The 21,391-nt window shown below is 37.2% G+C and overlaps 1 protein-coding gene across 4 annotated transcripts in view; it reads left to right on the top strand.

Annotated features, from left to right (window-relative positions):
• LOC106088128 (dual oxidase) overlaps positions 1 to 21,391 on the top strand; it is a 143,340-nt gene that overhangs the window by 5,278 nt on the left and 116,671 nt on the right. For 3 of the 4 annotated variants that reach the window (XM_013253451.2, XM_013253452.2, XM_013253453.2), the window contains exon 2: positions 10,990 to 11,393. In XM_013253451.2, the coding sequence (XP_013108905.1) occupies positions 11,279 to 11,393 (115 nt within the window). In that variant the 5' untranslated portion in view covers positions 10,990 to 11,278. The remainder of the gene's footprint in view (positions 1 to 10,989; positions 11,394 to 21,391) is intronic. The other variant, XM_013253454.2, reaches the window with a different exon arrangement.

Below are 21,391 nucleotides of genomic sequence, written 5' to 3'. Positions count from 1 at the left end.
GGCTGCTTCAATGCTAAGTCGTTTACTGGCTGCTGAGCATGCGCATATTACCCAAAACAAAATTTCAGCTTTTAAGTGCTCAACCATAGAGAAGCAGTTAATATACATAAGAAAATAAAGAATTTGTTTGGGTGCCTCTTTGGTAATTGTGCAAAAAACAACAGATTTATATGAACCTAAAATTGGTATAATTTCTCTTTGAGCAAAATAGACACCATGTAATTTAAGATGTTACATCGAAAGCATACAGATATGAAAAGAAAAATATAAAACATGTGTGAATGAGTAGAAAACAATTAAGCAAATAGATAAATGTGGTTGGCTTCAAAAAAACAACAAGAAAGAGAGAACAGAGAACAAAAAAAAGAGAAAATCGCAAAACGACATTTAATGAAAAAATATGTTCACAGAGTAAAAAAAGACGCTTTCTTACACGCACACGCACATTCACATATAGCTCCCAAACAAAGGAAGACAAGAAGTGGGTGTTAACTGCAAAAATAAATGCTTAAAGAAGTTAAAATACACGTATTTGGCTAGTAATCACAGTGGTCAGCCTTAAACAACTGCAAAACAAAGAAGGCCAAACTTTTCAGCACGAATCTTACGCGGCAGCTCAAACCCATCAGTCGTTTTTCATACTGAAAAGTTACTGTTTTTTTGTTTTGGCTTAAACGGTACTAACCCTTTAAATGCTTTTGACCTTTTTTACGAATGAAAAAACGGTTTTGACGTGTATTTGTAAATAGTTTTATTTGTGCAAATAACTAAAGAACAAAAAATACTGTTAATTAATTTCGGTCTTTGCTACACAATTTCCTTAGAGACTATGATTTTGACCTAGACAAGCTTCTTACAGACTATGATTTTATGATAAATGTTTGGATTACAGTTTTATTTGATGTCAATGCTGCTTTGTAAATGCATATCAATTTATTTATTTTTTTTTTTTTTTTGGCGCCACGAAATAACTTCCCAATATTATAAATGAAATTAAACCCCAAATTTAGGTATTCAAATGAAATAACACTCCAATAAATGAAATAAGTCCCCAAACAGAAAATGAAATAACCCTTAATTTGTTTGTTTTTGGGGTCTTATTTCATTTTTTAAAGATTGAAACAGATTTAGGGAATTTGCTAAAACTACTATGTTTCATAATTCCGTATATATAAAAGTTTATATTGTATTTAAGTAAAGACCTGCATTGAGTCTGCAACTTTTGAACGGCAATAGGGAGAATTTTTTGTGTCAAGTCCTTGAAAAATGGCATCTGCTTGCATATCTCAGGGACTTGTGTCTGATTGGTAGGATCATCCTCAGATGAATAATTCTCTAAATCTTCTAGTAACATATTTGGACCTGGTTGGTAGGATCGTTTTCGGATTATTAATTCTCTAAATCTTCCATAAAGATATTTGGAATAATGCTACACATATATATTTTATTTTTGGTGCTAAACACTCAGGAGATTCGTTATTTTGGAATTTGCCTGCAAAAGGGTATTTTCTTCAATTTATCGTGGCAAAAATTAAACTGTAATTAAGTGTTATCTTTTGAATCTATGATGCGAGTACGCTTGAAGTTTACTGAATATATATTATTGTTCATCCTGAAAAAAAAACAAAATTTAAGAATTAAAAAAATTTCGGCCGACGCTAATTCATCCTGGCTTTGCACGATTTCAATCTGAACTCATATTAAACCACATCTTGATAGGAAGACTTACGTTGCTACATGTATCATTTTCATACCCTCTACCATCATAGGGTGGGGGGTATACGAATTTCAGCATTTCGTTTGTAACACATCGAATATATATATATATATATTCTTGATCGTCTTGACATTCTAAGTCAAGACGATAAGACTGAGCCCTGTCCGTCCGCCTATTGAAAGCACGGTTACCTTTTAAGGAATAAAGGTAGACTATTGAAATTTTTTGGTCTTTCATGTTCCTAATTCATTTTTTGATCTTTCACGTACAGCAGTTCACTGATACGTCTTTGGCCACTAATAACTTCACAATTCTTTTCAGTAGATCCTCGCTTCACGACGTTTCGATTGTTATCAAATCAAACTGAAATTACTCCCCATAAACTTAAATGAAGAATTGCTTAATTTTTAAGGATGGGGTGTTATTTTATAATGTAATAACTCCCTAAAAATTATTAGGAAATAAATACCCAAAAATGAAATAACTCCCCAAAAATGTTTTTTTGCTTTCCATAGAGCATTTTGTGCACTTATTTAATTTTCAATCTTGGGAGGTTATTTCATGGGACTTATTTCAAAGATATACTTCTCTTTTTTACTATTTTAATTCTATACTCAATAAGTACATATTGTTGAATAAATATTTATGCAAATGCAAATGCAAATTTTGCCCATGAACATTCCACTAAGGAACAGGGGCAAACTTCTCACATATCAGTCCGATTTAAGTTTTAAGCTCAATGATAAGGGACCTCCTTTTTATAGCCGAGTCTGAACGGTGCGACACTTCCTTGCAGAGAAGTTTTACATGGCATAGTACCTCACAAATGTTCCCAGCATTAGGAGGGGAAAACCATCGCTGAACCATGGTTTTCAGCGTCATAGGTGGACATGCTAACCTTTGCGCTACGGTGGCCTCCGAGTAAATATTTTTACTAAATCTTAACAAAAAAGTCAAAGTGTTGTTTACTCCCCATATACTCAAAAACAAAAAAAAAAAAAGGCTACACCAATATTGGATAGAATGTATAGCTTGGGCCCTCGATGAAATGTGACCATGCACCAATCTGATGACAAGGCGTCTTAGTCTCCGACTAACAACAAATCCATCGTCGAAAATGTGTTCTGATGTTTTTGCCAGACGTACATCCTTTTTTATACCCTCTATCATAGGATGGGGTATACTACGTGCTTTCGACTATCGGAGGAGGAAAACTAGGAGCTTTAAATTTTACAAACATTTTATTGCAAATGGACCATATCGGTCCATGTTTTGATGTAGCTGCCATATAAACCCATCTTGGGTTCTGACTTATTGGGCCTCTAGAGGGCACAATTCTTATCCGATTTGGCTGAATTTGCGGTGATTTATTTCGATTCCTAACACATGTTTCAAGTATGGTCCACATCGGTCCATAGCCTGGTGTAGCTCCCATATTAAGCCATGACAAGTATGACCGCTAACTTGATGTATCTCCTTTATATTGAGGAAAGGCATTTCAAGAACGCGTCAAATGCGAATGGTATATAAGATTTTGCCCGACCGAACTTGCTTTTACTTGGTTTTTGTTTTTCGTTTATTTATGACTTACTGAACCATATACCTATGTATGTACATATATGTCATATCATCTACTTTCAGGGTGTTATCACTTGGTGCACTTGTTTGTGACACCCAGAAGGAAGAGAGGTAGACCCATTGATAAAAATACCGATCGACCCAGAATCATTTCTGATTCGATTTAGCTACGTCTGTCTTTCCGTCTGCCCATGTTAATTTGTGCACAAAGTACAGGTCGCAGTTTTCATCCGATCGTCTTCAAATTTGGTTCAGATTTGGATATACCTCTTATATATATGATCGTCCGATTTTTAGAAATATAAAATAAAGTGCTCATTTGCTAAACGATTCTTTCGAAATTTGGTAGGAAGGATTATTGGTGAATTTCATAGAAATCGGTTCACAGTGAGATATAGCTCTCATAAGCATATATATATATATATATATATATATATATATATATATATATATATATATATATATATATATATATATATATATATATATATATATATATATATATATATATCGCCCGATTTTCCCTCCTAGATCCACTGCAAGCGCATTTATTGACCAATCTTCCCTAAATTGTGTACCACGCTTTCATCGGCGACTTCCGCAATATCTATAAAGTTAGGTCGCAATCGCTACAGCTTTAGATATAGCTCCCATATATGTGTTCGTCCGAATTTGAGAAATATTGAAATAAAGTGCTCACTTGTGAATCGATTTTCTTATGACTCTTAATATTAATGGTGAATTCCATAGAAATCGGTTAAGCTTTTAGATATAGCTGCCGTATATGTTTTATTTTTCGATATACACTGCAAGCCATTTATTAACCAATATTGCCAAAATTGTACACAACGCGTTCCTCGGCGACTACCACAATATCTAAAAAAAGTTTGGTTAAAATCAGTTCATGATTAGATATACCTCCCATTTATATGTTCGTCTGATTTTGGGTAATTTGCAATATTGTTGTCATTTGTCAGCAGCAATTACAATTTGAACACATTTCCTTTGTCATCTGAAAACATCAGCCCAGGCTTATCAAAATTGGTTTCGAATTAGATATAGCTCCCACTTTGTACTTATAGGGTAGGTGTAGGTTATTATAAAGGCGGTACCGCTCGACTTTTGCCTTTCCTTACTGCTTTTCTTGTGGCAAGATGAGGCTTAAATTTGAAAACTCAGTCACTTACCCATTGATTGTGTAATGGAATCAAGCGGTTTTTTTTACCATATTTTGTCGCATTACCTTTATTTTTTTGCCATTGTATGGGGTTTTATTTTCATTTTCAAGAGACAACATTGCACGAAAAATAAGAGCTTTTGTGTGTCTCACGCACGAACTCAGACTCAGTCGGCCAAGCCAGTGACGAAGGTCAGCACACAACGACACCATAGAAACTTCGGCGTCTATTCTCTCACAAACTCTTATTACCTATCTGCCATTGGGAGTTATATTGGGACTTTGTCAGAGTTAGAGAGGGAGTTACTTACCAACCACCATAACCATTCATCTTTTGAATAAAGAAAAAAAAACAGACAATGTGTGTGAACATAGACTAATAGACCTTGGTCTCTAAGTTTTTATTGCCGAGAAGTGAATGCGTTTGTATGTACCGTTAGATTGTTTAAATTAAATTAAGAAATCGGCATAAATTTCGCTTGGATCGCATCTTATGCATTTTGCTACAAAACAGGTGGTAAATAAAAATATAAGATAGCACTATGTGAACAAAATCTTAGAAGCGAACTCGCAAAAGTTATAGAGTGAAGCTAATATTTCCCTAAATCCATAATCTGCTGCCACATAAACCGACCATCTGATTTGACTCCCGAGCACCTGCTAGAAGGATGGATAACAGAAAAAATATGAATTTCTATATCTGTTATCGGAGTATTAAAATCCATCCTATGTCTCATCTAACATGGTCAAATTTAAAGAAAACAGTAGATTTGAGCCACAACTCAGAAATGATATTTAACGCTCATGTGCTGTAGCAAAAACTATGTAAATTATAAGCCCAACTGTTTCCTTTGCTTCTCTTGGCATTTGTATGACCGTAATTTTGCTATAATTGTCGGTCGTTATTTCGGCATCATTTTTTCATGATTTGCACCTAGCCTTATGAATTCATTATTATTTTTTTTTTTTTTTTTTGCTTTAACATATTCAAAATGCTTTTTAAGATAATAATGTTAACTTTGCTTCCATTATCTTATTTTGAGGGGGAGAGAGAAGAGTGCCAGCGAAATGAAATTGCAATTAATGGTCCATTTTCTGGACGAGCATATATTTCAATCTGTAAAGTTGATTTCAATCAAAATGGGAAAGTTATACAACTTTCCTAAATGTTTGCAGCAATGGAATGGAAGTTCAGTAAATACTCAGTGATTTGATTGTGATACTCAAATCATAAAATTAATCTCATTATGCTTGCTTGCCTGGCATAAATTAACCATACCAAGCTAGGAATGTTCACAATTATCGAGTATTATTTTTATAGAGTGACCACTTTCGTTTTTTATACGAATATAATTTGTTTGTTTCAAAGAAAAAATGCCCTAGAGCGGAATTATTCTTGTAATGAAGTTAACAAAGGTAAAGCTTTGGCATTGGAGATTTATTTATTTGCCTTTGGGATTAATCACTTACGATAAGCTTTCACTTGTTGCAATTACCGAAACATGGACAGGGGTGGTATATAGTAAAATATACTGAAATTGGATACCTAAAGATCACCAAAGCCGGTTCAAGTGAACCATACTAAATTCTATTGGGGAACACTCGAACCGGTTTTATTGTACTAGGTTTTTATGCCCTGTTCCGCAGTAGTGGTCTGGGATATAATTAACCAGTAAGGAAAGGCAAAAGTCGAGCGGTGCCGTCTTTATAATACCCTACACCTACCCTATAAACACGAAAGGGGGGCTACATCTAATTCTGAAACAAATTTTTGTTGAATCCAGATAGATTATTAAATTCTTGTATCAAATTTCGAGCAAAGCAAATACGTTCAAAATGTAATAGGGAGTTCTAACAAAAAAGAATTTTGGGAAACAGAACACAAATGAAGATTTGACAGCCCGCACAAGTTTTGAAATGCTGAAGTGACCAGATTTAGGGCTCTGCCAAGAAACGGCCGGACCACCTGGGGTCTTGAAAGTTTGCACTTGATCTCGATAACACCTCAGCTCTAGCAAAATTCCATCCGTTCTCAAAATGGCATATTTTCTACTAGTTTTTTTTTTTTTTGATTCTATCCCACTGTGCGACCAAAAGTGCTTTTGGCCTCAATCCGTCTTAAACACAAATTTTTTTATTAACAGGAGCTACAATGTATCAACGTTTGCACCTGTCTCCTGGTTCTATTTTCTGAAAGCGCAAAATACCTGGGAGTTTTCCCAAATGCAACAATTTGAGAAGCGCAAAAAAGTCAACTCTTGTCCCATAGACCTGCAACAGGGCCATTGTCAAAAGTTGGAGCTGTAAACCGCTAGTTATGCACTGAATGTATGATGCAAATTGTTGTCAAACGTAAAATGTTCTAAGATGTTGTAGACGGAGCTTCAAAAAATCTAATAACTTTTATATTCAGATGAATTCAAAGTATGATTTGTTTGTGCATCATAGCGGCACTGAGGCTGAGGCCATCTGATGAATTTAATGTAATGCTACATTTAATGTCTTTGATCATTGTGCCTAGACAACTTGCAGCGAACACTGCCGCGAGATTGTGGAAGCTAAATCTCTTTGATAAAACAACGACTACGGACACTATGATACAATGCACTATATTCCATCATGTGGACTAAACATTGGCTTAACTGCTCTTTCATAAAAAACAGTGCTGTATCACTTTACCTGATAGAGACGATTGTAACTACAATACCTCTGGTAATAGTCGGTACGTAGACTTCGGTACGGATGGTTCCAGACTAGATGACCATGTGAGTTTGTTTCGAAAAGGTACCTGCACTGTGTACCTAACGCCTTGGATAAGTGTGCACTTCACATTGTCTGAACTAATATTTGATAAATATAACTTGATCACTTTACCTGATAGAGCCGATATGAACTAATTATAAGAATGGCTCCAGACTAAATGACAATGAGGGATTTTGGGTATATTTAGGTTAGGATGGAAGAGTTGGACGCCAAAATGTATGTCTTAAGATCCGCATAGGCCTCATGCACTCTTCTACTTTTCTTCGCCGTCACAAAGCCTGGTACCACTTTGCCGCTTTGATGAAAGTGAAAGGCTTTAATCAAAGCGGCAAAGTGCTACCAGGCTTTATAACGACAGAGAAAAGAAGAAGAGTGCGTGCGGAGATATCATTGGCCTTACAATGGCCTACGCGGATCTTAAGATATAAATCTTAACATCATACTCTTCCAACCTAACTTTAAAATACCCAAATCCCTCATTGACAAATACCCCCGAAACAACACCAGATATTGTAGACCTTAAGGGGACTTTTTTGTAGGAATTTTTGAGCACTATCCAGCAAAAATTTTTTGGAAATCTGACTGCAAAAGAAGCTTTGGCAGCTCAAACAAATTTTCGAGATGCCAATGTGGCCAACTTTAGAGGCCTGAAATGGCGCCCGGACAACCTTAAGCCATGAAATTTTGCACACGATCTCGTCGTCTCACAATCCGTGTCTCCCCATAGGATTTTCGTCGTCTTACCGACAGTTTCTCTATATGGGGCAGCCCTCACGGCCGAATTGTTTGCCTTTCCATTCCCCCTTACTCCGTTATGACTCGGCAACACAATCATGCGAATTGTGTCATCCCCAGAGAAGACGGTAATCTTCTCCTTACCCTCCAAGACCGTTCGTCTCACCGGGCTGGTTGTTATAGTCCTAATGGCTGTTTTGCTTTCCGTAAACAATATCTCAGTCCCTGGGTTCACAATATAGAGACCCGGCCCACTATCTACTCTAACTTTGATCCAAGCATTAGCATGAACTTCTAGATGGCAGTTCCACAGTTCCGCCAATTCTAGACTGTGCCGCTGGCAGAAGGGTCTCGTCCTGTCGTCTCATGTATCTCATCCGAAACCTCTGCCACACCATTCAGGTTTCCTCTCGTTGTCTCGACTATTCTTCTAATGTAAGACCTGCTCTCATCTTCTATCCATTCTCCCATCGCGTTAAGTCTCATAGCCAAAGTGACCACCTCATATTTGATATCTAGAATAACCTTCAGTGTCCCGACTATGCCGAGACATTAGGTTCACTGAACCTGGTGTATTGTTCTTATATTGCAATTCTTTGCCATCGCAGTTCACCAAACAACTGAGACGTAAGTTAGTATCGGTCTGATCATACTCTTGTAAGACCAGTGGACTATCTCAAGCTTCATTTCGAGCCCATGGCTCGTCTACATAAAGTCCAAGATCACGCCTAAGCATGTGACTTTTTGGATATCGCAATCGATCTGCAGAGGAAACTTGGGGCGGCACCTTAGCCCACCTTCGTCTTCCTCGTAAACAAGTAGATTTCAGTCTCCTCCTGGAAGAATTATAATATCGTCAGCGCAGCAGACTGGTTCAAATCTTTCCTCAGTCAGCATCCCTAATAGGTTATTTAAAGTGGTCACACACAGGAGAGGCGATAAAATTTCCCCTGTGGCGTGCCCCATTATTTATCCAACTGTTCCTAAGCATATGGTTTATTCAGTCTCTAAGAACTCGGTCTATCTGGTACTAGTCTAATCGGGTCAATGCGTCGGTCTTCACATTTTTGAAAGCCCCCTCCATGTCAATGCATGCCGCCATCGTATTCTTCTTGGCATCAAAGGACTCTTCTATTTTATACACAACCACATGCAGGGCGGTCTCCACGGACATGCCCTTGACATAGGCAAGCTTTTCTTTATCATGGTATCCAGGACGCGTTCCATGGGTTTGAGCATGCAGGCTTAGAATTAACAACATTCATAGCCTTATGATGGCATATGCATATGTGTAAGTTTGTTGACACCATGTAATTAAATATCTTGAGCTCGACGTATATAAAATGGGCTTACCTTGGCTGTAAATATAACGATACGAGTGTCAGCTGTGTATATTGGCTGCCGTGTAACTATCCTGGATAAACAATTTTTTTCAAATTATCGAATTTCAGCCAAACATAAGTGCACATGTCCTCGTCTACCACTATATATGGGTATCACACTGTCGGTTTTATTTACATTAACAATAATTCTAAAAATAACAAGTAAAAGCGAGCTAAGTACGGCCGGGACACTTATATGCCCTCCACCATTGATCGCATTTGTCGAGTTCTTTCCCGGTATCTCTTTTTGGACAAACAAAGGTTAAAAGAAAAGAATTGCTATGTAAGTTGATTTGAGTGTTGGAGACCACAGTAGAAGTCTAAGTGTAAAATTTCAGCCAAATCGAATAAGAATTGGGCCTTTTACGGGCTCAAGAAGTAAAATAGGGAGATCGGTTTATAGGGGAGCTATATCAGGCTGAAGATCGATTTAGACCACATTTGACACGTATATTGAAGGTCATAGGAGGAGCCGTCGTACAAAATTTCAGTCAAATCGGGTAGGAATTGCGTCCTCTAGTGGGTCAAGAAGTCAAAATCCAAGGTCGGTTTATATGGCAGCTATATCTGGTTATGGACCGATTTAAAACGTACTTGGCACAGTTGTTGGGCGTCATAACGAAACACATCATGCTAAATTTCAGCCAAATCGGATAGGAATTGCGCCCTCTAGAGGCTCAAGAAATAAAGACCTCAGATATATGACAGCTATGTCAGATTATGAACCGATTTGACCCATAATTGGCAGTTGTTGGAAACCATAACAAAACATCTCATGCAAAATTTCAGCCAAATCGGAAAAGAATTGCGTCCTCTAGTGGCTAAAAAATCAAGATCCCAAATCGGTTTATATGGCAGCTAAATATATATATATATATATCAAAACATGGACACTAATAAGAAGTATTTTTGCAAAATTTCAAGCGGATAGCTTTACTCCTTCGTTAACGTGCTTTCGACAGACAGACGGACGGACATGGCTAGATCGACTTAAAATATCATGACGATCAAGAATATATATACGGGGGTCTTAGACGAATATTTCGAGGAGTTACAAACAGAATGACGAAATTATTATACCCCCATCCTATGGTGGAGGGTATAAAAAAGGTTTGTGTAAACTAAAGTTGAAGAAAGAAAAACCCCTATACACGCAATCGCACATTCCATTAATGGTCGTCATAGCGGCAAACTTGCGAAGAGGAATCCCAAAGACTTACAACAACGGCAAACGACCACACATGCCACTTATGCACCACCAACCACAACTCATTCTATTTTTCCCCCATTGTATACGAAATTAATTTTATTTCTTTTAAATATAAAAATCCGGCACGACGACTATCAGCGAATATTAATTAACAATAGCGACAAAACGAAAAAGACCTTAAAATTTGGTGCTGACCAAAACATAAACACTCAACTTAACAATTGGCTAACTAAACATAACCAAAACAAGAGTCCGACAACAACTACGAAAATCTAGCAAAACCCCCTTCAAGTTATGAATCACAACCAACCAAGACTGTGAATGGTTGGAATGGCTCGTAGTCGGGCATAGTTAGCCCGTCGGACTGTGCTCTAAAACAACGTGATTTCTAACGATCTTCTTTATTTTCTTTTTCTCTATGTTTCAGAATCAAAATGCTGTGATATCTCAAACGAAATGTTCACAAAAAAGTAATTAAAAAAAAATACAAAAATTCAAAGTTAAATATACGCGAAAGCTATTGAATAGAAAGAAAATAGTTCGTTCGTTCGTTCGATCGTCTGCTTTTTCATGCGCGTGTAAAACAAAACAAGTGATATCAATTGTAATTTTAAGTATTTTATTTTTTATTTAATTTACGAATGTGTTTCATTAAATCGACAAATCACCGCCGCCACTACCACTACCACCATCACTACCAATAATTTTGCCACGAAATGTCCTTCAACATCTTCAAACTAAGAGCTAACCATCATGTCAAGGCATTCTCACTCAAAGCGTGTCTAAGTTTAGCAGTAATTCTATTAGTTTTGTTGGATGTCAATTGTTATGGTAAGTGAAAAATCTGTTTCAGCTTTTATTTTGACTTGGTTTTAATGTCAATGAAGAAACGAACATTTTGAGATTGGGGATTGTATATTTTTATGTAATTTTAAGGGGTCTCACTAAATCGCTTAGAGTATTCTTCCATAATTGAAGTTTCATTAACCAGCAAAAGAGAGTCTGTAGGAAGTATGAGATGAGACTTTGACAATAAACACACTGCTTACTAACACATATACCTTTCATTTGAGCCACATATTGGCATGGTCGACAAATTTTTACCCTTTGGGTGGTGTTTTGTTGAAGGGGTGATGCCCTTAATACAAGGTCCTACATTTGGATATCAAATTCGTATTCTACTCCTAAATACCTTTATTTGAGCTCCATATTGCGATGGTCATTAAAAATTTGTTGTTTGTGGGGCATTTTGGGAAAGGGGTAGACCCCAGAAAATTGGTTCCGAAAGTGGGTATCAATTCTTGCTCTACCTCCCAATACCTTTCATTAAACTCCACATTGACATGGTCGGTAAATATGCCCGATTTAGGGGTGTTTTGGGGATTAGGTGGTCCCCCAAACACTAATCCCGGAAAATATATGAGCAACGTGCTCTATTCTCATATATCTATATATCATTTATTTGAACCCCACATTGCCATTGGCCTCATTTGAACTCATATTGCAAAAGTCGGCAAATATGTCCGGTTTGGGGTATTGCCCCCAAAAACTTTAATTTGAGCCCGATATTTGCATAGTCGGTAGACATGACCGGCTTGGTTGGTAAAAATGTCCGATATTGTCGTGATTGGAGTATATATATATATATATATATATATATATATATATATATATATATATATATATATATATATATATAAAAGGGTTTATTGGATGATAATGACACTATGGGACTCGAATGAAAGGTATTCGGGAGTAAATTACGAATATGAATGTAGTGTAAAAACTACGAATATGACATAAAAAACGAGGTCCAAGTAATTGATGGTCTTCCCATCCCCAATAACCTCCCCAAATGGCAATATTACTCGATCATTGCTTGATGAAACTCAAATGAAAGGCATTTGACATTAAACTTTGTGTCCAAGAATCTAGGTGGTGTTTTACCTTCTAAAATCGCCTCCAATAGGTTATTTGACTTTTTTGAGTAGAGTGCGTCATTCTAATTTATGCTCAAGTGTCAGAGTGGCGCACAAACCTCATAGAAACGCACTCCACCAAATGGCTGTATATACCAATCATGACAATATGGGGATAAAATAAAGGTATAGGGTTGTGAACTGCGAATCTGATATCATTATTCTACTCATATATCCACCTCACCCCCAAACGATTGAAAACAACCAGTAGATTGCGCTAGTTTAGAGAAGCCAACCTGAACAGAGAGAGGACAAAGTGTTAAAAATTAATCATCCAGCACGTATCTTTGTAAAGACAACCTATCGGTTCTTTGAATAAAGAAAAATAAAATATAGGAATTTCGTTGCGGTTGTTTGCGGTATTATTTTTTAACTTTTCCATTCGAGGTCGTGTTAAAGGTAGTTTAATTGCCAATCTTTGCCATAGAAAAAACAGATAGAAATACAAAAAATTTATATACAAAAAAAAAATTGCAGAAAAATCTTATTAGTTAAAATGATGTAAAAATTTTAGAATAAGAATAAGAAACATAATTTTCCGCGTGGTGAATAGGAAGGAACAGCGATGCGGGCCGGACTCAGCTATCTATACATATAAAAATGAATTTTTGTTTGTTTGTCGATTTCTTTGTTTGTGTATTTCATATAGGCTCAAAAACGGCTGAACCGATTTTCTTGAAATTTTCACAGATGGTGCATTATGTACCCGTGATAAAAATAGGGTACTTATTTTTTTGTTATGTGACGATGGGGGGACCCTCCCCCTTATCCTAATTTTCAAAAACGCCAGATCTCGGAAACAAAAAATTTGGTATAAAAATTTGGGGTCTAACCATTTAAAACGGTTAGAGTTGTGTACGTTTTCTAACATTTTACTCATGTTTCCATAATCAATACTTAATACAATTTAAATCCTAGGAATTACCCGAATAACGAATAACACGAAAAGATGGAAAAAGTTTTATGACCCACACAAGCCTATGCACACAGGTCAAAACCATTTGAAAAAGATCACTGCAATCTAGTATTCTTTTCTATTTACTCATTAAATAGATAATAGATAAGAGTTGCTATCTTGTGAGAAGTTTAGAAATAGTCTGTAAGATAGCAGGTAAGAAGGAATTATTACCAAATAAATTTAGTGTCTCATTACCGCAAACCAGCTCGCATCTCATTCTTTACACCAATTATAAGCAGATCAAAATAGGCAATTCAAACTCTTTTTGAATACATTTGGAATTATTTCGATGTTATGATATACAAATAATGTTTTTTGTCATTGGGCTTACCTATGGCTAAACTTTAAAAATTGTCAATTTCCGAGTTTACCATCCGCCCATCACTTTTTATCCATCACTGCTCTATACGCTTAAAAACTTACTCTCTACCTCTAGAGACACATTATTCTAAATTATTGTATAATTATTGGTCCGGTAAACGAACAATCGTTTAAGGGTATCTAAACACTTTTACCATTAAAGAGTTTTTGGATTTACAATCTCCCTCTGTCCGCGCCACTGTGGGACGAACAGAAAAAATTAATGTTAAAGAACTACAGTAGGAACTTTGGTACTAAACAAACACTCAACATTAAAAAATGACTATCGAAGGTAATATTTACCTCTGAAGGAGTAGAGCTAGCCGCTTGAAATTTTGCACAAATACTTCTTATTAGTGTAGGTCGGTTGGGATAGTAAATGGGCCGAATCGGTACATGTTTTGATATAGCTGCCATACAAACCTATCTTGGGTCTTGACTTCTTGAGCCTCTAGAGGGCGCATTTCTCGTCCGATTTGACTGAATTTTGCACATAGTGTTTTGATATCACTTCCAACAACCTCCTAATCGGTCCATAAACTGTTATAGCTGCCATATAAACTGATCTTGGGTCTTGTCTTCTTGAGCCTCTAGAGATTGCAATTCTCATCCGATTTGGCACAAATTTTGTACAACGGCTCCTCCCATGGCCTTCAACATACGTGTGCAATATGGTCAGAATCGATCTATAGCTTGATACAGCTCCCATATAAACCGATCTCCCGATTTAGCTTCTTGAGCCCCGAATCGGACTATAACTTGATATCCGTCCTTATTCATTATACTTTGTTTGCCTAAAAACAGATACTACGCAAAGAACTCGACAGATGCGACCATGGTGGAGGGTACATAAAATTCGGCCTGGCCGAACTAAGCACGCTCTTACTTGTTTAATTTCCCGCATTTTCAGGGATTTAATTCATTTACCATAAACGAAATTTGTTTACGATAAAATTGCAAGATTTTTTAATGACAAATTTAAGAATGAATTTGTGCCATATACATTTTTTACCAAGTAATGCCATTTATACTTGATAGGCCCAATAATGCATTTTTCTCATTAGTAAAAACTATTTCTGATATATTTTCATTTAATTTTAAAATGGATGTGTAAGTATGGGTTGCCCAAAAAGTAACTGCAGATTTTTTAAAAGAAAGTAAATGCATTTTTAATAAAGCTTAGAATGAACTTTAATCAAATATAATTTTTTACACTTTTTTCCTAAAGCAAGCTAAAAATAACAGCTGATAACTGACAGAAGAACGAATGCAATTACAGAGTCACAAGCTGTGAAAAAATTTGTCAACGCCGACTATATGAAAAATCCGCAATTACTTTTTGGGCAACTCAATATAAAGAACTCAAATTAATTGTGCAAAAAGAGAAGATGTGGTTTAAACACTTTCAGGGTTTATTCGGATTTTATGATAAACAAAAAAACTCATACATTTTCGAACGAAGCAATTCATATTTTTGTTTTATGTTCTGTTGCATTACTTGAGCTTTAAGCAAAGCTACAAATTAGTTAAAAATTTTTGTTTTTCGCCTATATAAATTCCTACTTTAGGACAAACATCATCAAATAACTTTTACGTAGAAATTCTTGCTGTCTCCAGCCAAGCGTATTTTGGTGCAGTTGTGTTTGTTTATGGTAATTACATACTAGCATTTTTTCTACCTAAAGTGAAATTAGACCTTTTCGTGGGAGTTTCCATGCTACTTCGCCCATCAGACGCCTTCCCAAGTAGTGGATTGCGTACCGCGTAAATAAAGTTAGCACAAGCAACGGGTGTCCCGCTTGCACAGATGCGAACACGATGGGTCCGTGATATAGTGTCGGCAGCTGATGAACCAACCCCCCGATGAATGTGTTAACCACTTTTCTAAATTTCATCGAAATCTGACAATAAATGCGCCTTTTATAGGCACAAGACCTTAAATCGAGAAATCGGTCTATATGGCTGCTATATCCAAATCTGAACCGATAGGATGTCTAGTGGCCTAACACACCTCACCGTCTCACATTTCAGCAAAATCGGATGATAAATGTGGTTTTTATGGGCCTAATACCTTAAATCCGCAGATCGGTCTATCTGGGGGCCATATCAAGATATAGTCCGATAAAGCCCATCTTCGAGCTTAACCTGCCTATGGACAAGACGGACATGGCTAGATCGTTTTAGATTTTTACTGTGATCAAGAATCTATATACTTTATATGGTCGGAAATGGATATTTCGATGTGTTGCAAACGGAATGACAAAATTGATATACTTCCGTCATTCTGTGGTGGCTATAAAAAGGCGATGTTTGATCGTACGCCTCTGTTGCGCTTACGAATTCACATTCTCTCCCAATGGGAAGAGACACACGAGAGAAACAAAGCAAACAAATAACAATTTGTATAACAAATAGAGATTATTTGTATGCTGTAAAGGAAACATTTTTGGCTTAAAAGAATTTTATGATACCACATAAATGATCCCTCCTTTATCACAGACTACGTTCGTAAAGGTTTTACCATAAACGAAGAGACTTTAACAAGTAAAAGCGTGCTAAGTTCGGTCGGGCCGAATCTTATATACCCTCCACCATGGATCGCATTGTCAAGGTCTTTGAATTACTTTTTAAAATATATATGTGCCATATGAAGTTATTGACCGATATTGCCATGCCGTGCAAGTTATGCAAAGAAATGCACTAAGTTATAAAACCTTAGACCAAAGTAGTGGTGTAGGGTATAAGTACCAACGCATTGGTGACACCATCCATTATCTTTTATGTTGTATTCGATTCCTTGTGCTATAAACAACCCAAAATTGAGGTGTAACAAACAAACCAATGTTGACTTAAAAACAGTTTTGATTTGTCGTGTAATAGAGCCACAATTAACCACAGCCGAAGTTTGCAAAAGTTTTACCATAAACGAAGTGATTTTTACATTCAAAACTGGAAAATTCACGACTATAGTTTAACAGTGGCAGGAAATTTTACACAGTTAGAGTAAAAAGTGAGAAACTATTTCTATTTTTGTCGCAAAGATATTCCAAGCGCTTTACTGTCTTTGTGTGCAAGTCTATAGTCTTTTGTCCATTAGCCGAACATAGAATACCGTTCCAAGCGCCTCGACCTTCTGCGCTTCTTGATCTTTCCATCGGGCTATTGGTCGTCCCGGTTTGCGTGCACCACCGTGATCGCCTTCAAAAGCCTTCTTTGCTGGGGCTTTTTCATCCATTCTGATGCGTTTAACTATGCTATCGTTGTCATACAGCTCGTGGTCCATACGACGCCTATATTCTCCATTAACGCAAACTGGTTCATATATTTTACGAAGGATTTTTCTCTGAAACACTTCTCCCTCAGTTGCTGACTATCTCAAAGTTGGGTTTGTGGGAGTAGATATCATCCACTTTGTCTTAAATCCATTTACTGCTAAACCCATTATCGTTGCAATTGCTTCTTCCGGTGACCGACCCATAATATCGATGTCGTCGGCATAGGCGAGAAGGATATGTTCTCTTGTAAGTAGTGTGTCATGCATATTTACACCTGCATCTCGTATAATTTTCTCCAACAGGATATTAAGAAGATCACAAGATAGCCTGACTCCCTGTCTCCTGTCTCCTATTTTAACTGAGGAGCGTATATCAGCAAGCCTCATCCTTTGAACGTATAGGGCTGTCGAAGGCGGCTTTGTAGTCAACGAAAAGATGGTAGGTGATGATTTGTCCATCTCGGGACTTTTCCAGGATTTGGCGCAGTGTAAATATCTGGTGTATAGTGGTGGAGGCCACCGTGACGCAGAGGTTAGCATGTCCGCCTATGACACCGACGTCTGTGTTCAAACCCCTTCGTGAACATCAACAAAATTGTCAGCGGTGGTTATCCCCTTACTAATGCTGGCTACATTTGTGAGATGGCATGGCATGATACCCATGTTCCCTACCAAGTGGTGGCGTTATGAGGCACGCCCTTCGGACTGGGCATAGAAAAGGAGGCCCTTTATCATTGAGCTTAAACTGTATGCCGCATTCTTGGCTTCAATAGCTTTTTGGCACTACTGGTCGTACCATGGGTTCCTTGGCGGAGGCTTTTTTACCCAAGTACGTATGTTGCGGCTCTTTCCATGGAGTGGGCAATGGTTTGCTCTTGCTCCGCTTTACTAACGGGACAGAGAGTGCTTCCTTCAAGCTATTGGGCCAGCCGAGTGGAGTATGCCATTGCCACCTGTTTGTAGCTTTCCGATGTCCAGCTTCCGTGCAGTGTCAGATCGTACGTTTCTCGCCACATTAAGACGTAAGCGAACCTTTGCTGCAACATGGGAATCCGAATCGATGTACACCCCTCGGGTCGATCGTATAAATAAACATTTACTCATTTACTTTTTAAATATATCGGATCAAGATGTAATTCATAGTGCCCAATGATATTGGCAATAAGAACAAAAAATGTCGCTTACACAAAGCAGAAATCAAAAGTAAAAAAAGATTAAACGTTCGAAATATTTAAGTCAGCAACTCGGCAATCTGACTATGCCAAAATTGGTTCACAATTCCAATTAGTTTAATTTTTTTCATTTTATTTATCTCTGCCTTCGATTCAAAGTTCCAACTGCGAAGCTGCATTTGGCACTCAAGTGCTTAGGAGTGTTCGAATCGTCAAATCGTTTGTATCGAATTGTTCGTATCAGAGACCAAGATTGACATTAATTTTTTTCCTTTCGATTAGTTGCAGCAGCTGCTTTATCGCTGCCAATTAACAGCTTACAAATAATGAACATTGCAGAAAAGTAACAAAAAATATAGAATAAAAATGCATTTCTACTTTTTTTAATTAAAATAGGAGTTAATTTATGTTAAGTTTTTGTTGTTTCAACAACTCCATATAGGGAGAAGTTTTTACATAGAAATATTACCGAATTGGTAAAATCGACATTTTAATTAAATATATATTTTTTTTTAAGTTTTGAGATTCCATTGTAGGATTTTTAGAATTAGTTATAAAAAATACCCTATTAAGTTTGATTAGGAAAGCCCTGTTTGAATATTAAAATATTAACCTAAAGATTGTTTAGCTTGGTATAATCGGCACTTTGATCATACATGCAAAAAAATATTTCGTTATCCATAAAAGAAATTTTCGACGAGTAATCTTCTTTTGTGCAAAATGTGGGGACTTGCTTACGATGAAACTTCATAATTTGTTGTGACAAATCCTTGCAAGAAATTGTGACAAATACACAATACCTTTTATTTTTGCTAAATAAAATCGGCGCCAACTCCCCATGAAATAACTCTCCAAAACTGAAAATGAAATTAATCCCCAAAACTGGGGTGTTATTTCAATATGAACAAAAAAATTTAAATGAAATAATTCCCCAACAAAAGAAATAGTCCCCAAATTGAAAATGAAAACCCCCCCCCCCATAATTGTGGAGGTCCTATTTCCTTTTTTAAAGATTGAAACACGTCAAGGGAATTTGCTCAAAATATTAATTTTAATAATTCCGCATATATAAAAATTCAAATTTAATTAAAGACCCATATTGAGTCATCGACTTATGAACGGCCATGGGGAGAATTTGTATGAGTTAAGTCCTTGAGAAATGCCATCTGCTGGCAAACTAAGCTCCCTCCTAAGACCCTCCCCCTTATCCAAATTTTCAGAAAAGCCAGATAGAGATGGGTGGTGCGATTTAAGCGAAATTTTGTGAGCTCTCATATAATACCCTTAAAATAAAAATTTGGTATCCAAATTTCGGATGGGGTACCTTGGGGGGCTGCCCCACCCTAAAACCTACCAAATATATATTTAGACCAATCACGACAATATGGGACTCAAATGAAAGGTATTTAGGATAAGACAACGTATCTGATATCCAATTGTCGGACCAAGTGCTGGGGTGACCACCCCAAGCCTCAAAACACCCCTAAATCGGACATATTTACCGACCATGGCAATATGGGACTCAAAGGAAAGGTATTTGCGAGTAGAATACGAATCTGATATCCAAATGTGGGACAACGTTTCTGGGGGTCCACCCCTTCCCCAAAACATCCTCCAAACAGGACTTATATACTGACCATGGGAATATGGGGCTTAAATAAAAGGTATTTGAATGTAGAATACGAATCTGATATCCAAATATGGGACCAAGTGTTTGGGGGGCCGCCTATCACTAAAAACATCCCCCAAAGGAGACAAATTTACGACCACAGCAATATGGGGCTCAAATGAAAGGTCTTCGGGAGTAAAGCACGAATTTGGAAAAGTGCCTGTGGGGCCACGTCACCCCCACAACACCACCCAAATAGTAAGTATTTTCTGACTATTGCAATATGAGGCTCAAACAAGAGGGTTTTTAAAGTGGAACACGAATCCGATATATATTTTCAAGGCCAACTCACTGAGTGGCCTCCCATCCCCCAAGCCGGTCATGTTTGCCGACTATGGAAATATGGGGCTCAAATTAAAGGTATGTGGGAGTAGACCACGTATCTGATATCAACATTAGGGACCAACTGTCTAGCGGACGTCCCACCACCATAACAACCCCCAAATAGGACGTATTTGCTCACCAAGACATTTTGGGTCTTAAAGGGAGTGGAACTAAATATTCATAGTTTTTAGGGCCAATACCCCAAACCGGACATATTTGCTGACTTTTGCAGCAAGGAGTTTAAATGAGATTAGAAAACGAATTTGATAGCCAATTATGAGGGCAATGGCAACATGGGGTTCAAATAAATGATGTATAGATATATGAGAATAGAGCACGTTGCTGATACATTTTCCGGGCTTAGTGTTTGGGGGACCACCCAAATCCCCAAAACAACCTTAAATCTGGCATATTTACCGAACATGTCAATGTGGAGCTTAAATGAAAGGTATTAGGGGGTATAGATGAATTGATACCCATTTTCGGGACCAATTTTCTGGGGGTCTGCCCCTTTCCCAAAATAACCCACAAACAGCAATATTGTAGTAAACATCGCAATATGGGGTTCAAATAAAGGTATTTGGGAGTAGAATACGAATTTGATATCCAAATGTAGGACCATGTATTGAGGGCATCACCCCTTCTCCAAAGGGTTAAAGAAACGAAGAAAAGGAATTTGATAACCAATTTTGGGGCCATGTGTTTGGGGGACACCTCATCCTGTAAACTCCTCTTAAGCCAATGGCAATATGAGGTTTAGATAAATGGTATTTTAGAGAAGAGCAGATGCTGATATTTTTTCCGGGGCAAGTATCTGGGGGACCACCTCTTACCCGAAACACCACTAAATCAGACATCATGAGAATCTCGGTCTGAAATGAAGTATTTTAAGAATGGAGTACACCTTACATCCAAACTTAAATTCGTAGACCAATAAAGATCTTATGGGATTCAGACAAAGGCAGTCATATTGTAAAACTGTTAGTCAAGGTAGCATGGTATTTCACAAAAAGATATTTAATTGTCGCAAAAAAATATTCAAAGGAAACGTTTGTTCCATATAAAGTAAAAAGAAGGCGCGACGGAGCGGGCC

This window comes from Stomoxys calcitrans, chromosome 3, assembly GCF_963082655.1.
Source record: "Stomoxys calcitrans chromosome 3, idStoCalc2.1, whole genome shotgun sequence".
In the NCBI taxonomy this organism is placed as follows: Eukaryota; Metazoa; Arthropoda; class Insecta; order Diptera; family Muscidae; genus Stomoxys; species Stomoxys calcitrans.
This window is presented reverse-complemented; position numbering and strand designations above follow the sequence as displayed.